Source organism: Pseudopipra pipra, chromosome 11 (assembly GCF_036250125.1).
Source record: "Pseudopipra pipra isolate bDixPip1 chromosome 11, bDixPip1.hap1, whole genome shotgun sequence".
NCBI classification, from domain to species: Eukaryota; Metazoa; Chordata; class Aves; order Passeriformes; family Pipridae; genus Pseudopipra; species Pseudopipra pipra.
The window spans coordinates 7,737,838-7,755,378 of NC_087559.1; the positions used below are offsets into that span (position 1 = coordinate 7,737,838).

Consider the following 17,541-nt stretch of genomic DNA (forward strand, 5'->3'; position numbering starts at 1 on the left):
CAGAGATGAAGAACCAAATCAGTGGCAGCAATGCTTGAGGCTATGCTTATGAAGAAATACCTGTGAAAGCCTTAGATACTGAAGGCTGAAATCCTTAGTATCTTGGAGCCTTAAACCAATGAAATTCTATTTCCCTCTATTCATGATGTTTTGATCATTATATTCTGCAAACAGTTCAGAGCAAACCTTTAGAGTCATGGTCACAGCCTCTCTTGTGACTCATGGGCATGCTGAATGGTTAATCCAGTAGATCTCAAATTTTAACCCTCCTTTTTTTTCTTTTTTTTTGTCTTCTTTTTATCCTGTATGTTTCCCAAAATACTCTATGGCTACTTTCCTTTTAACCTGATATGAAGTTTTCCTCTGACCTATAGCCTATAACCTCTTTACTTCTGACCTAAGCCTCTTGCATGCCCAAATCCTCTTTTATAGGGAAAAAGAGAGAAATGTATGAGCATCCTGTCTTCTGCTTGGCCTCTCAAGTGATGGATTTAACCATTCGTGAGTACCTACCACCCTCCTCTCCATGCTGTCCTCGCTCTCTCTGTTCTCATTACCTCAAGAAAGTCCAGATCCAAACCAACTCACTCTCCTTGCTTCAAGTCTTTTAGCATTGGCTTGTCTGTTGCTTCTGTCTGTGAAACCCAGTGTGAGAAGTCCAGTCACTTTTTATCAGCCAAAACCAGGTTAGACAATTAACCCATCTGTTTGTGACAAACTCAGACCGTCTGTAAGTTTTTTCAGTTCTTCTTTATGTCCGTGACCTGAATGCATTTTTACTTTGCTTCTGTGTAACCCCAATTTGTAAAGTGCTTGTCACTGGTACACAATCAAAAGGTAGCAGCTACATCGGGGAGAAGTGAGCTAGAGGTCAGATAAAGGACACTTGGAAAAAGCCATCCCTTTGCCTGCGTATAAGATCTTCACCCAATCCTGTGTTTAAGATCGTTTAAGGCTGTCCTTTCTCTGTACATCAGATCTTAATGTCTCCTGTCTGTTAGCTCTCGAGCGGAAGGATGCACTTTACTTGCTCTCCTCCTCGATTTTTTTACTTACTCCTTTGCACCGAGCTCTGGAGGGGACATCCCGACCCCGCTGTCACTCGGAGATCCCCTCTGTGTCCTCAGAGCTCGCCCTCTCTGGTTTTCTATTTGTGCAGCGTTTTCTCTCACCTCCGTGAAAGGAGCTTCCTTTGGTAACCCCACGCTTGGGGGGTGGGGGGCGAGACGGGGCGACTTTTCTTCTTTTCAAATGTCATATATCACGCATAACTGGGGGGCTGTGCGGTCCACTTGCTCATTAATCCTGCATATCTGTTCTTGTTTCTCTCTTTTCTCTCCTTGTTGCTTTCTCTCTTTCATATAGAGAATCAAAAGGATGCAGGTGAACAATTGTATATGCATTATAAATTGTTAGGACTGTTGAGTTATATTTATTTTGTTTTCTATTTTCATAGCTCCTTAAGATATGTACTCCTTCAGGCTGAAAATGGAGATGCATTGATACTTAAGGAGTTAATTTGTGCTGTCTACATAATCTCCTTTTCCTCCTTCCATAGACTAGAGCATAGATTAGAAGTACCCTATAGAGATGTAGTATCTTCTTAGGAGACAGTTGTAGAGGAAAATCTAGTCTTTGTAAAGAGAAAGTTTCTTGTTTTCCAAAAGAACTGCAGCTCATTTTGGGTGAAAAAATGTTGGTGATTTGGCCATTAATTTTCCACACCTAACAAACACATTTATAACTAAACTAACGTTCATTTTTGGTTTCCATACCTTCTGTTTTATGCCCTTATGAGAGGACTGGGTTTTTCTTTATTTCTATTTTTTTGTTAGTGTGTAACAAACAATCCAGTGGGACAGAAGTTGTGTTTGTCTCTCGTTTATAACCTGTGGTGACATGTAACAAGGCGAAGGCTCAGCTCAAGTGCCCGTCTCTGCAGAAGGGATGGTGGAGCTCTGCAGCCCCTGGTCTCGTTTCTGTTGTATCCCAGAGTCCTAGTTCCAAAGTCCTTGAAACCTGAACTGTTCATTATTTTTGTGAGTAGATTGTTCTGTTTTGTGGAAAAAAAAAAAAAAGGATCAGGTTGATTTCAGCTCTGTTTGCAAAGGGAAATTGCTTCAGAAGAGCAGTAGAAGAAGCTGGGCCAGGTTCTGGCTTCCCCAGACCTCCTCATCTCAAATTTGGCCCATAATCTATTGCATGACATTAAAATTAATTGTGAATAAAAATCAATATTTAGAAAATGGAAAATAATTTTTCCTCGCAGCTATAAAAGGTGCAAATAAACAACGAGCAAATAGAACAATCCCAATTATTACCATTAACTGCAGCAGTTAAAGTGAGCACAGGCTGTTGTGCATTAAGCACAGTAAATGCACTAAGCATCATTCTTGCTGCAATGGCCCATTGCATGCCTACAGTTTAGAAATTCAGAAGGATATTCCTACAGTCCACTTCATTTAAAAATAAACTTGCTTCTTCTCTGTGCTTGGAGCGAGTGACAGGGCACAAGGAGTTGTGACTCTGCTGCTTTGTGCCCACAAATCTCCCTTTGTCTTACATGAAAAATTTTCAGGCAAGGTCAGCAGGACTCAACTTGAAACCAGTTCCTCAGCTTAAGTGGAGTCAAAAGTGACTGGGGTTTGGCCTGACTTTTTATTTATTTTGCCAGAAGCAAGAATAAAAATAAGATACTGAAAACAACTTCTTCCTAAACACACAAATGTCACCCTTTGATGTCCTTTCTCCTCAGTAGTGTGTAGTCTCTTGCCATGCTTTAAAATTTTGAAATAGAACATTAAACAGAAAACTATGTTAAAAGAATTAAAATTAATTGCTTGCTATAATTATTGATTAGACAAAACTACTAACAGATTAATAAGTGTAACCTTTTAATAAGTGTTTGTCTATTTATATAAGTCGGAAATCCACAATTCCTTTGGAAGAGAATAACTTCTCCATCCCTTGTGCACAGGGTTTGTGAAATGTGCTGCACTGTGTTGGAGTGCTGTGGCACCAAAGGATCCCATGAACACGAGTGCAACCTTGCACTGGTGGAGTTGGGTACAGGCAGCTCTAGAGATGGTGCCAGCCAAGGCAATAGTTGTAAGCTTGACAATTGATTGGTTTGATGTAAGACTGGTTTATTTTTTTTTAGTTTTCAGACCAAATATTTCTCATATTGCAATTTGGGTTTGGTCTCTGTAAAGAGAGGCTTCTCGTGGTAGTGCTGAGTTGGTGCACACAGATGAGAAACAAAGATAGGTCTCGCCTCGGTGCTTAGTGCCGGGGTGGCAGAGCAGTGGGATGTCTCCTGGAAAGCAGAGGGACCCACTGAACTCCTATTGCACTGTCACCAAGGGAAATCATCTACTCTATCCAGACATGTCAGGTTTTTGCTTCTCTGGCAGCCACTCCATCCCCTTGCAAGCAAGCAGGGCTCCCGAGGCACCACATCTCACCACACTGGTGAGCACTGTCCTCCCAGGACAGACTGACGGGGAAGCCAGACTTCCCCTGAAAACACTCCCGGTGGTGATGCCAGGGTGGGTGTGAGGCTGAAACCCAGTCAGTGTGGGGGGCAGTGCTGCCCACGGAGCAGCGAGGGGCAGCTGCAGTGGCCGTGCAGAAGCAGGCATCTCCCAGGTGCCTGCGCCAGGCTGGGGACCCGGGCGCACCCCCAGGAGAGGGACTGAGCACAGTCTTGGGCTGCATCAGCCCCAGCTGGCACCAGCCATGGAGCATCTTGCACGTACAGTCGCTCCAGCAGGCGTGGAAGGCGTCCTCCGCCGAGGAAGCAGGAGCAGGAGAGGTTGGTTTTAGACTAGAGCGATACAGCAGGTTGTTAAGAAGCGGTGGTATTTTTCAAGGCGCTCGTACTGGCCCTTGTCACAGTCCCATGCTCACTTTACGTCACTCGCCTTCCCTATTTCTGGATCCCAGCCTGGGAAGCTCTGTGCTCATATTCGTAACTCTCAGCTGAGGAGCTGAGCTGCCTGACGATTAATCAGGTCCGAGACAAGGAGAGGTCCTGTATGATTTGTCAGCCCGGCCCCTGCTGGGCAATCCCTCCAGCATTTGTGGTAAACCCCAAAGCTTAAAAAGAACATAAAATTATATTCCTCACATAAATACAGATGCAAAAGGTATGAAAACATCCATCTTTTTATGTGAGGGTATAGGCTGAAGTCATTAATAAATCCTACACTTTCACTCAGACATGACAACCTGTATCCATGTGCTGCCGAAATGCTGCTTTATTTGTTTCATTCCTTGAAGTGGCATTCAGTTGTGTTTAATGAAGAATAGTTATGTAGCTTCTGAGATTTCCTCTTACCCTTTCAAAGGCAGTGTTTAGAGCAGTACAAAGTTATTACAAGAGGTTCAGAAATCCGAACATCTACATTCTGACATTATGTTTCTACAAGTCTTTCACCAGCTGTGGAGGAACTTGCTGCCTGGGGCATGACACACAATTCAGATAGGCTCAAATTCTTCACTAGATTCAGTAATGATCAGAAAATCAGGAGATCAGTTCACTTTGCAGTATGTTGAGGTTTTGAGGTGAACTGGAGTCTCTTGCTGAGTTGAAAAAAAAACATTTTTTTCATGATTTTTTTTCTTGCCTTTAAGATAACACATCTAATTTTGAAAGAAAGAATATTGTTGCTAAAATCCCTTTCAGATATATGCAAATTCATTTTATGAATGTAATGAAAGGCTGTTTTGCCTTGTCCATTATGGCTAAGTCCATTATTCTTTACAATTGTCTTGATAACAGCAGCTTTTTGTATCATTTTGATGATTGGCTTGCAAATGAATGCATACATAACAGATACTAAGGCCGTTAACAAGGGTCATATAGTTTTAATTATTCCAAGGAAATCCTTAAATCAGTGGCTACAAAAATACAAATTATAAAAAATACAAAAAGTCAATAATACTCTTCTATTGCAAGTGTGATTCTTACTGTTGTTGATGTAACCCATGTAGCAGAAGTCATGGTGCTGAGTGAGAAACATGTAGTTTGAAAATCTTTCAGTCTGTAAATTCACACACAATGAATTGTGTGCAATAACACACCCAAAGTAGCACAGATTTAACAATGTACCTGTTATACTCATTGCAGGCTGAAGCTTATTGCAAGCACAAACCCAGAATTTGCCAAGTAATTTGAGCTTCTGCAAGTATTTTATTCGCCAGTATCACAGAGAAGCATAAAAACCTTTGGAGAAATTTGTCCAGGAAAGCACTTTGTCAGGTTGTTGGTAAGGAAGAAGCTGCTGCTGCCTCTGATTTCAGTGATGAAGGCGTTTAAATCCTACCCATCTGACACACATTAGGAGCAAATACAAGAGCATTTCTGATACTAAACTGGCTGTGGTGAGGGATTAGAGAGGAAAAGGACAGGGAAAAAAGAAAAGCCAAAGTGAAACAAAACCTGCCACACACACTGCAGCTCTTCACTAGCAAGTGCCATAAAACCCATCCAACCTTACATGTCTCCCTCTCTCCGAGCGGGAGCTGAGCCACCCCTGAAAGGTGGAGTCCCTCAAAGGGACCTCACGTGCCATCTCGAGGACCTGGACCCAGAGAAGCACATAAACTCCAGTGCCTCATAGGGCATGGCAGTCACAGCCCCATTTCTGTCTAAATTCACAGAGGAAATTAATCTTTTTCCTTAGCCAGACCTTAATCTTTAAAATTTTCTTGCCATAAAGAGACAACAAAGAAAAGCATGGGTTGGGACTCACAGGGTGTTCAGTGCCCCCAGGAACAGAGAGAACTTTTCTCCTTTCGCTCCAGGTGGTTTTGCAGCCGTAGTGCAAGAGCCTTGAATTTGGGTCTGAAAAATTGGAATTAAACAAAAGAGCTGAATATTTGTGCAGATTGGGCCAGATCAGAATTATATCAAGAGTTTGTTGCTTATCCTGCTGCAATGCCTTGTGGAAGCTTGTTTCCAAGAGCGGGTGGTGGCAGGGGGATGCCAGGAGCAGGGGAAGGTGCTTGGGGGGGTCTCACAGAAGTGAGAGCCACCCCGGGGCACTGTGCTGACAACTGCACAGCGGGAGCCTCCTCCAAGCTGTTCTGTACGCTCTGCACTAGCGACTCGTGAAGATGCTGCTGCATCTCTTGCTTTTTCCTCCTCCTCCTTCTCTGTTAATGACTTTTCCCTAGGACAGAAAACACTTGCACTAGTCAGGCCCATTCAACACTCTGGAGTCTGCATGTCCATGAAGTCTGAGACCTACTTTTTGATGGGTAGCTGTTGGGGGTGCAGGGGCTGGACTCACATTTAAGGATGCTTGAGGGTTGCAATGCTGAGGTGCGCAATGAGTTGCAATTCTGGGATGGGGGCAGTATTAAGAGGAGCTCTCTTTGACACCCCCAACTTTGGCACCCAACGGACTCCCCTGGGTGGTGAGGGTTTCCCAGCCCACTATTGTCACATGCAGATGGGAGGAGATGTGCAATCCCCTCTCCCCACCACCGTCCCTTCCCATCCAGGGACCTTGGCACAAACTGCTCTCCATAGCGAAGGGCAGTAAAATATTCTTTCTACATCTACATGTCAAGCTCAGGAGTCATTAGTGAGTAGCCAAATTGAATTCTTGCTTATGTTTTAAATTAGAGTGAAAGTCATTAGGCCAATGCCCAAAAAGCAGTTATTTTTGTCACTTGAGGCTGAGAGGTTTAGTTCTGGGGACAAAGCCACTCTTGGTAAACATTGAACAAAGATCAGGATTACTCTAGAGATGGATGAATAGATTTGCTTTTCCTGTTACAAGAAAACAAGGAAAAATAAAAAAGCCAGAAACCAGTAGCTTAAATCTGAGAGTCTGAATTAATCATTACACAGCTTCAAAGGCTAAAAATATGTATGTGTGTGTGTGCGCACACGTGTGCACTGTATGTGTGTTTATGTGTGTGTGTGTATATCCACATGTACTGAGAGGGGCACCAACCTAACTCACGCTCCTTAATGGTTTACTCGAATATTCTTTATTATACTTTGATAAGTGTTATAATTCTGTGAGAATTAAAAGCAATCAGAAATCTCCTTTGCACAAGCCAACCGATTCTTTTTCCCCCTGCTGGAAAATGCAAGCGAAATGGCAAGGACTTTTGGCAATAGAATGTCCAGATAAATATGCCAGATTCCTTGCAAATGGCATGATTAAAAATAGTCACAATGCTGCTAAAAACTGTTATTAAAAGGAATAGAAACTATTGTGTTAATATATTCACAGTATATAATTTATTCTCTGGGTGTATGTAAAAGGAAAGGCTATTTTCTTTGAATTTTTCCTATGCTGATATTGTAAACTATATGACAGATGGGTCAAGTCCTGATTGCAGTATTCTAACATTTGGAATAGCAAGTAACATATTTGATAGAGCTGGCAAGTTTTTATATATGATTCAACCCAGAATATAAAAGCCACTAGAATTCCAAGTTGAAAATAATTAAATGAGCTGGAAACGATCAGGAACCACACATTTTTAAGTGACAGATTTTTTTACATGTTTAAATTGCACAAGAATATTTTATAGCTCCCTTTAACCAACAGTGACGTTTAAATCTAAAATGTGTAATTGATATTTGCAAAGCAATTAATTCCTGTGGCTCATTATTCTATTGCTAAATGTACCTAAGCATTGGGGCGCTGACTTCAAGTCATCTTTTTTAGTTCACCTTTTCTGAATTCCAGAGTTTTAACTGAATTAACCCATTTCAGTTTCCTCATGGGACTGCACGAAGTGCAGTTTCATACTTGCATTGAATTTTTAGCTTTCTGATTGCACGGTACCGCAGGATGTTCGAATCTGCCGATTTCTAGAGTACGTGTTGTTAAATGGTGTCATTACCGTGCAATACTTCAAATACCAATGAGCAAAAAACCCAGCAGCTTATTCCATTTGTATTTGATCATTTCTGCTTATGTTCCTTTCGAAGTTTCCATCTTTTTGTCACTGTTTATGAAGTCATTTGTCTCTTTACTTTTGGCGTCTCTCTCCGTCATGCACAACAGCCCGTCCGCCCAAGCCTAAGCCACCGGCTGGGCCACCACCATCATCTCCTCAAACGCAGACTAACATGATAGATCATATGCTCAAAGGCATGGCCAAACAGCCGCCAAGTACTGTAATAGTCTTCCTTTCTTTTATTCAGTGGTTTTCTAGTCTAGCAGCCGCTTCTGTAGCAGTAGAAAGCTAGTTCTCATGTGCAGCTTTACACAAAATACCTAGCGCGATGTGGTAGGTTTTAGAGATTTAGAGGTAGCATTTATTTCAAAATGTCCACATTTTTTTGTCTAGCAATGTCTGACATATGCAACATTTTCAAATATCAACGTCAGCACAAAATAACATTGTTGTTGCATAACATTTTGCATGAAAACTATAAATATGTATGAGCTTTACATGATGTTGGATGAAATGTTTGATAAGTATATCGTATACGTTTCATGTAACTGTCAGTGCTCCAGCTATCTTAGCAGAATATTCTGATGTATAGTAACTTAACCAGGGAAATATTTAAAATAAGAAGGAAAAAAATTAAGATTGACATCTGCTGGCTGCCAAAGTTGTATAAGCATCAATATTTTCTTTAAAGACAGCATCTCTGAGCAGTTGTTCTTATTAACACTTTTGTCTTTTAGTTATATTTGAGAGCAGATCAGTGTTGCAAATGAGAATGGGTCTGATGCTGCTCTGATCAATGGAAAACCTTCCCCTTGGCTTCAGAGGTGCAGAAACAATCAGATCTTACTAAGGAACCTGTCTTTGAGCTCCTTTTGCAAAAGAAAGCAGTTTCTACTTGTAGCTGGTGAAGTGCTGGATTGAATAGGACAAAGACTAAGGAGTTAATCAGGAGCTCTGCAATTTCAGTATTTGCCCAATACATAATATTAAGGGGAGCCTGGATTTTTTTTTTCCAGTGATACAAGAAACAAAAGGAAAACTGGATAAGAAACTCCCAGGGCCCCTATCTGTGACATACACCAGCAAAAGTGTAGAGTTCATTTGCATGGTGAACTAGCAAAAATACAGCATGTGTGGAAGGCTGGAGAGAGATGCCTAGCCAGCACCTGGCCTGTTGGCAGGACCCAGGCTTCCAGCTTAGCTGGGTGATTCCCAGTAGTGGCACTTCAGTACCTGCAGTGCTAGCAGTTTGCTGTGCCGGGGTCATGCAGTCTGCTCTACACTGCTCATTACAGATTGAATTGGTCATTTGGGGTTTTGGTGCTTCACTCATTTATGAGTTCTGTGGGTTTGATATCATGGAGAGGCCAAAATTCATGTTGGTGCAGAGGTGTGAACTGGCTGTGTAGTGCAAGGCTTCTCTTTGCCCTCACTGCATTAGAGAGCCAGCACTGGGACCTGGTTGTTAACTGGAGACACATGCCTATGGTCTGTGTGGTGACCTGGATCCCCAGGGAGCAGGTCTCCCACTCCAATTCTCCTCCAGGCAACCATCCCAAGGAGACTTTCCACACCCCAGGGCAGTGAGCTGCAGGATCAGCTCACAGAAACCTTCTTGGCTGCACTCAGCCAGCTCTGCAGAAGCTGTTGTTTAAGGAAAATGTGATTATTTTCTTTTTGTCTACATTATTTCTAGTGAAATACTCTTAAGTGTTCCATATTGTTAGCACCTCAGATTTTTAATGTGTTATTAATAATATAAATCACCTGGAAGAATATAGTTTAATTATTTTTTAGAGTTTTCAGAAAACGCTGCAAAATAACTCAGCATAGCTAAACACCAAGCTCCAGGATTTAAACTCTTTGGTTTGTTTTCCGGGGTTTTTGTTGTAAAGTTGCATCCCTTTTCCCATATAAATCTTACCTATGAACATGGGATTTACCACTTTCCACTCCCTCCAGCATGCGTAACTCCTGACCCTTGTGGAGTTAAATCCTGGAGCAGGGCAGACCTGCAAGTTTTGCTTTCAGTAGCAGGTGACATTTAAATTGCTTGAGAGACAATTTATTACAAGTACAGACAGATTTGTTTGAATTGATCTTCTTAAAAGAATTTTAAAATAATACAGACACGATTCCTATAATAGCATCATCTACGTCGAAGGATACGTGTTTTTCATATATTAGTGGCCAGATGCTGTCTTTGGAGAATGTGATGTTCTTATTTGAGCTAATAAAGTGCCACCATAAAGCAAAACAACTCTGACAGTATTGTGAAATTTGGAGCTGGAGCACTGTATTTTCATAGTATAATAACGAATGTGGCTTTCTGGTTTGCTCAGTACTAATTATATAAGCATTTAACATATGCATGAAAAGATCTTTAAAGCTGTAGAATATTATGGGATTTTATTTTTTTTAACCTCTAAAATAACTTACTGTTCGTCTAGCTTTTCACCCTGCTTCCCTTTTAACTTGAGTTCTTGTACTACAGAGAATGTAGGCCGGTTAGTCACACCAGCTAAAAAGTTAGAAGATACAATACGTCTGGCAGAGTTGGTAATTGAAGTCCTACAGCAAAATGAAGAGCACCACGCAGAGGTGAGCAGCGGCGCCCGGCGAGGTCGTGTCCCCCAGGTCTTCAGCAAGCTCCGGTGGGAGCCTTGTATATTTGGGTGATGTCTTCCCAAATGGTGCTGGGTTCTCTTCTTTAAAAGCCAAAAGTATTCTTAAGTAACGGTGCTCGAGTACAATGAAGGCAAAGTACAGTTCAGGAGGAATGTGTTTTCAGAGGGGAGGGAGGGCTAAAGGAGGAATTAATTAAGTTGTACTCTCCTCAATGTCAGTCTGCAGCCTTTCCGACAGCACTGGAGCTGAATCTGGTCAAATAATTCACCACCAACTACATACAAGAGCAAGCCTGTCCCCTTTCCAGAAAGGTTGTATTTCCAAATAATAACCTGTGTGTGTGCCTCCAGCCAGCATAAGCAGAGTCCCTGCAGCAGCTCCTGCTGTCCGGAGGGAAGCAAGGAAAACCACAACAAAACAGGACAATTCTCCTTTCTGTCCCTTTCTGAGCATTCAGGTTTCCCTGGGCCCCTACAGTACATGATTAACTCACCTGGTTTCCTGTTGACCTCTTCTGTCTTGGCTTATTGGGAATACTTCAATTACTAGTCATGGAGGTTAGGATGAATTGTGTGTGCTCAGTTACTCATTATTTGGGTTATCTAAGGCCTAATGCCACTCTTAACTTTTCAAAGCACTTTGACAGGAAAAGTTCATGTTTTAAAACCACTGAAACCATGTCATAGTCATATATAGACCAGAAAATCGTGAGGCTTGATCCTGGAAACACTTGATCTCACAGGCAGCTGGCATGGCTGGCTGTAGTCCTGCTCTCAGCACATCAGGACATTTCTGCCCAAGCAGGTGATGTTGCATATCCATGTAAGTATTTGCAGGATTGAGCCCTGAGTTCTCTGTAAATCTGGTGCTCTTGAATGCGTATTGAGAAGGGAATAATTTTAAAATTCAGAGGGAACGGTTAATTGTTTATGATTGTAGTTATTGTAACACTCATTCACTATTTTCTCTTTTCCTTCCCGTCAATATATATATATATATCTATATATACTCACTATATTTTGCATTAAGAGCATTTGATAAATAATTTCACAATCACCTAGAAATCATTCCGGTGTGTATTAAATTTGCAGTATAATTTTACTTATTGATAATACACAACAATCCACAAAACCCAACTAATGCCTGACTGCATATTTAAATTTCCTCCCTGTTTTTCTACTGTTCATTCAATCTTGGATGATCCTGGCAGGGGAAAGAGGTATGTGACTAAACTGAATGAAACGAGTCACTCCTGTCATATTCCGTGCATGCCCTCTCAGTGCCATGTTTCCTACTGGGATTTTACCCGGGTTGCCCTCGCTTCTGTAACTTTGACCGAGGAATGTAACAGCAACTTCGAGTCGGCTGCTTGCAGGGCTGGTAGCCTGACACAGGAGGGTAAATGTGGCATAGCAGTCCAGTCCATGCATGCAGCAGTGGGTATATTTTACGAGCGCTGCAGTTACATCCCAACACAACCCTACCTGCCTGGACTCGCTCCTCAGCCTGTTGTTACCTGTCGTTTGCATTCACCTGACCTCTAGTACACTGTGGTGGAGATGGACTAAGTACTACACGAGTGCCTAGAATGGTAGTGGTCTTCTTCTGGTTTTGTCTGTATGTGCCTTGTACTGGATATACAGTATTTATATGTAGAGAGAGAATATATGGGGTGAAGAGTGAAATAAAACTCATTTTTACAAAAGCAAGGGGTGCTCAAGAGCACTGCACTTGTGCACAAACTGTTTTATTCCACTCCTCACCAGCACAGGCTGGATGTACAACCGGCTGGGAAGAAGCTGTTTTTTAAAACACAGGTTATTTTAAAAAGAGTAGAGTTCTGAAGGAAGTGGTTACAGGACCGGTCGTGCTCAGCCAGCCTCGCTGCCGAGATCACCAGGAGGAAGGCTCAGAACTGTTCTCCAGCATCTTTTGTGTCACAAGGTTTTGATTAGAGACAGAAGGTTAATGCCAACATGGATAGGAGGCATATCCCGGTCCCTTGTTCTGAACAGTGACCTGGAAGGGTGAAATCCATCTCTCTCCAGAGCCCGGCACACTGTCGGTGCGTTATTGGATCCCTGTCCTGAGGGTGGCTGTGGCATTTCAGCAGTGCACAGGCAGTTGGCCAGCTCTCTGCACACTTTGAATTGCACCCAAGGAAGAGAGAGAAGAGGCTGGGTGGTTTATCACTGATTTTTATTATGTGTTGTAGCCGTGTTATGCTGTCACAGTGCAATGAGAATTGCTGAGGCATTGCACTTCTTTTTTTTTTTTCTCCCAGACAATTCCAGGTGACTTTTTTTTTGACATGTGGAGAACGTTTGACCTACTAGGTGCAACTCTTTGGTCTACTTTGGATATTTAGCAGAAAATTAAGTTGCACTGCTTACTGAAGAAATGCCTTATTTTACTGAAAAACAGCAGTTTTGCACTTAAAACATGCCCCATTTTCCCTACGTGGACATCCAGGCAGATTCCTTAATGAGAACGCAGAAAATAATACTCTGAGCATGGAAAATGTTCAAAAATCATTACAAGAGGAGTACTGTGTCTAGTCAGTTGGGTTTGCCTTACTCATGAGAAGGAAACAACCCAGCAGAGGCAGAAATGCAGCAGAACCCGTGTGCCTATGTCTGTAATCTGGGAGCGGGAGGTCTCTGTCATTGTGTCATCTCTCCCATCAGATGTCTCCTAGCTCCTTTTCCCTTCCTCTAGATGACTGATGACAAATGCCAGAGACAATGCCATTCACCTATTTTTGAACTTGTGTTTTCTCTCTCTATGTATACATATGTGTATATGTATATATGTATCTTAACTCCTTGAGGTCATACATATATACATGTGTATCCATGTGTAAAATATACAATAATAGGTGTGTTTGGCTAGAAAGCACACTTTTTTTTTCCTCCTTTACATTGTGATTTAAGCAAAACAGGTAAGTAGATGGTAAATAAATGAAATGTTACCATCTTGAAGGAGATTTTCTAAGTATGTCGTTATCTCTCCCACCGCAGGAAGGTCCTGCTCACTGAAACTAGGGAGGAGGTTGAGGATTCTGACATAAGTTAGAGACTTACAGAACTGAAATTTGACTTTTCCAGCAAAAGGAGAAACTGTTACTGGTTTGAGCATTTTTTTTTTCACCAATGATCACATGCTTTTCTTTGTAATTTCTTTTTTAAAATACCTTCCCCCCCCCCTTTTTGTGGAAGCAGGTTTTTATTGCAGGACTCTGTAGTGTTTATGTTGGTATTTGTTACAGAAGATATTCTTTGGCCTCCTCTTTTTTCCTTCCCCCCAAAATCCCAGTTGCCGTTGGTCCTTCGTACCGATCGCTCAGTGCCCACAGACCTGTGGGCAGTGTCTGGTGGGTGACACCACAGCAGGCTCTGGGCAGGCAGAGGCACAGCCAGAGGAACCACATCAGAGCGAGAACAGCCCCAGCACCCTCCTTGAAAACCACAGCCAAGCTTTGCTAACTTAAGAGGACCCTCCCATTGCTAAGCACAGCTCCTTTCCCACCTGCTTTGGGGAGAAGGTTGGAGCGGGCATCGGGACCGGACTTGTGTCATGACGTTTTTGTTTCCTGTGTGATCTCACAGTGGTTTGATGCCTCCTGATGTGGTACTTGCAGGAATTCAGCCCTGTGCTTGGTTGGACACCAGCACCAAATGCGGGAGAAGAGCTGAAGAGCACCGCCCTCAGTGCTTAGCCCTGTGGACTCACTGCATCAACTCTGCAGATGCCCAAGGCCACCACCACTGCTGCCACTGAGCCTGCTGAGCACCCCCTCAACAGTGCTGAGCAGCTTCATCTACGGGCCTGGGGCTGGGGACAGTTTGCAGACAAAGGAGTCTGCTGCAGCTGCCTTGTCCCCATGCCATGACCACAGGGACACTCACCTCCTGGTGTTGCCACCCTGGGCACGGACAAGCACTGAAGCTGTGCCTTCATGGTACAGCCCACCTCGTCCACATCATCACCCCCATGACTGGGCAGGTCCAATCTAAGATTAGATTGGGATTTAGGTGGTTGTTGTGGTTATTTTACATCTGAGAAGTCTGGACAAAACAGGAAAAATTAAAGGGGTCCATGGCAGTAACCTGGTTTGGGGGTGCTGCCCCCTCCCCATGGCCAAGTGAACCAGCAGCTGGAGTTGTGTTTTGCACATCAGTGCAGTTCTTCATCAGCGAATCAAAACTGAACCCTGAGAGAGTGAAAGCCCATTCTGCTTATTCATGTCTGCTAAAATCTGCAAAAAATGCCCCTGCCTGGCTGGCAGTTCCTCTTCAAACTGATTCCTCGATTCCCAATCTCTTCCGTTTCATCTCCACTCTTGTGCCTATGCTAGAAATTTCTTTTTCTCACAGAGTGCCACAAAGTTATTCCTTAGATCCTTCAAGTCACTGAGTAATTTCCCGTCACTTCAAAATGACAGCACATGGTCCTATCTACAGCACTTCTCATATTGCATGTTCCCAGCCAGAAGTGGCTTCTGAACACGCATGCATGCGTCCGCAGCATTCACATCTGAGCCATGTATGATGTGAATGTCACCTCAGAGAGCCCGCACAGCCAATTTTAAGGACCCATGTGCATGAGAATGAGTTACTTCACTGATATTTTTTTGGTTTTCAAGTTTAGACAATTTTTTCCTGCCTCTGTGAAAATATAGGCTTGCCGTAGATATTTTTGTTTTTTCACCTTGGCATGTTGATAGTAGAGCTTTGTAATGAGTTCCTAATCAGTAGCATCATGAAGGTGGTAGCGTGTTTCTATGGGCGTGTATAGCTAACCATGTAAAATGAACAGTGCTGTAATAACTTTTACTGGTCATGTTTGAAATATCTTTAAAGGAGAGTGTGAGTGATTTAGGACAGATTTTAATGTCTCAGGCTTGTAGTTTTTCAAGACAAATGGCAGTAGCAAATCCAAGTAAAATTTAAACTGTTGAAAAACACAGCAGAAAACCCACAAGCACAGTGAAGAAACTCCCAAATTCCTATACTTTAGAATAAGAATTAGTCGATTTTTTTCTGATAATTAGCATCATTAAAGATGAATGAAGTCATTTATTGTAAATTGAACAGATGAAACCTTCTTTGCCATGTTATAGCTGCATGCCTTTACAGTGGAGCTCTGAACAGATCCTCTGCAAGAAACCTTTATCTTAGAATAGCAGTGCCTAATTCTGGGATTAGCATGGCCCATGCAGGCTAGCACTCCAAAGCACTGTTCTCTTTACAATAAAGGTAGTTTCCATGGGATGCACTTTAAAATTTTTTTTTGGAGATAACGTGGCCTAACATCTTTCTCTGTGCTTTCCTTAGAACTAACACACTTCTTTATTATCTTTTTCTACCAACTCTGAAGGCCTTTGCTTGGTGGTCAGACCTAATGGTTGAGCATGCGGAGACCTTCCTGTCACTGTTTGCAGTGGATATGGATGCTGCGTTAGAGGTGCAACCCCCAGACACCTGGGACAGCTTTCCGCTCTTTCAGCTCATAAACGATTCCCTCCGTAGTGACTGTATGTATTGTATTTTGATCATTTCCTTTTCAGTGGGCGGCTCAGGTTACTGATAGTACTTTCAGCCTCTCCGTACTGCAGAGAGAACTGAGATGAGTAGAGATTTACAGTACATACTCTTTTAGCATCAGCTCGATTTTGTTCCATTGCCACTAGAAAAAAAAAACACACAGACACCCCTTAAATGAAATGCCTCACTCGAAGGTGAGAAGCTGAACTTTTATTTTGCTTCTTCTCAAGTCTCTTGGTAATGGCTGCCTGATAAGCAGGAAATTAGGTACTCTATCTTGTTGTTGTTAAATGTCTGTATTGTTTTATATATGTGTACTGCATTTATTTAGCATGAAGTAAACCAGTCCCTGCTTTAACATTTTATTGAAGGGAGGAAAATATTAAAGTAAATGGAAGCAGGAGTAATTCAGAAGAGTACTTTGTGAAATAAGACTCTTCTCTAAAGCACGTGGGCCTATGCCTTAAAAACCTGTGTGAGGATTTGGCGCTTGCCCAGGTGCTCCAACCGCTCCCCAGGGAGCTGGTGGCAGAATTGGCATTGCCTTCAGCCAGGTCCCAGACCAGGGCCCCAGTTAGTTTTCTAAGACAACATGAAAAAATCCAGGGACTGATCCTCAGAGAACAAGTTCCAGCATCACGGTAGCAAGTAAAGAAATGACCTTCCCACCTGCTAAAGCCATAATGTTTGCCATGCTGTATTTCTTACACCTGTTTTATTCACAGGAAGTAATAATGTATTTGTAAGCTTGACATTAATGGAAAAGAAGATTCATTGTCTGTTTATTTGTTTGGAGTACGAAGTCATTCCTGCTGTCTGTGTTGTGAACATTGGTGCCTGATGCCAGCTCCTGTTGTGTTCTTGAAGTTTTCCTGTTCGCTGACGAATTTGTTGTGTGATGAAGTGCCACGCTGTGGTTTGTTACAGAGGTTTTAGTAACTGTAGTGTCTTACTATACTTTTATTTATCTATTCTAGATAATTTGTGCAATGGAAAATTCCACAAACACCTCCAAGACCTGTTTGCTCCACTTGTTGTTAGATATGTCGATCTGATGGAGTCCTCAATTGCACAGTCAATTCACAGGGGCTTTGAGCGGGAGTCATGGGAACCAGTAAAGTAAGGAAACCTCCTTTGATACAATTGGAATTTGGGTGCAAATGGATGGAGATTCATACAGAAATGAATTAGCAAACATTAGACTGGACACGCAGAAAGCGCTTTAGATTTTCTAGTGTAATGCTAAAAATAGAAGGCCTGATCTCTTCAGCATTTTCAGGCTAATGAGGGAAATGTTATTGGTTTTTTGAAATGCGTTGCTGCCTCAGTTTGAACTGTGTGCCTTTGGACAGGGAAGCATGAAAATGGGAAAACCTTCTTAGCTGGCATGGCTTTTTGGATCCCATTCTAAAAGGCCTTTTCCAGTGCTGCTTTTGAA

At 42.4% G+C, this 17,541-nt stretch overlaps 1 protein-coding gene across 14 annotated transcripts in view; it reads left to right on the forward strand.

The window, feature by feature from the left end:
* The window catches only part of CADPS (calcium dependent secretion activator), a 211,321-nt gene that overhangs the window by 144,032 nt on the left and 49,748 nt on the right, over window positions 1–17,541 (forward strand). For 5 of the 14 annotated variants that reach the window (XM_064667325.1, XM_064667312.1, XM_064667320.1 and 2 more), the window contains exons 17-21: window positions 433–501; window positions 1,366–1,383; window positions 10,424–10,530; window positions 15,937–16,093; window positions 17,081–17,222. In XM_064667325.1, the coding sequence (XP_064523395.1) occupies window positions 433–501; window positions 1,366–1,383; window positions 10,424–10,530; window positions 15,937–16,093; window positions 17,081–17,222 (493 nt within the window). The remainder of the gene's footprint in view (window positions 1–432; window positions 502–1,365; window positions 1,384–10,423; window positions 10,531–15,936; window positions 16,094–17,080; window positions 17,223–17,541) is intronic. The other 9 variants (XM_064667319.1, XM_064667323.1, XM_064667326.1 and 6 more) reach the window with 3 other exon arrangements.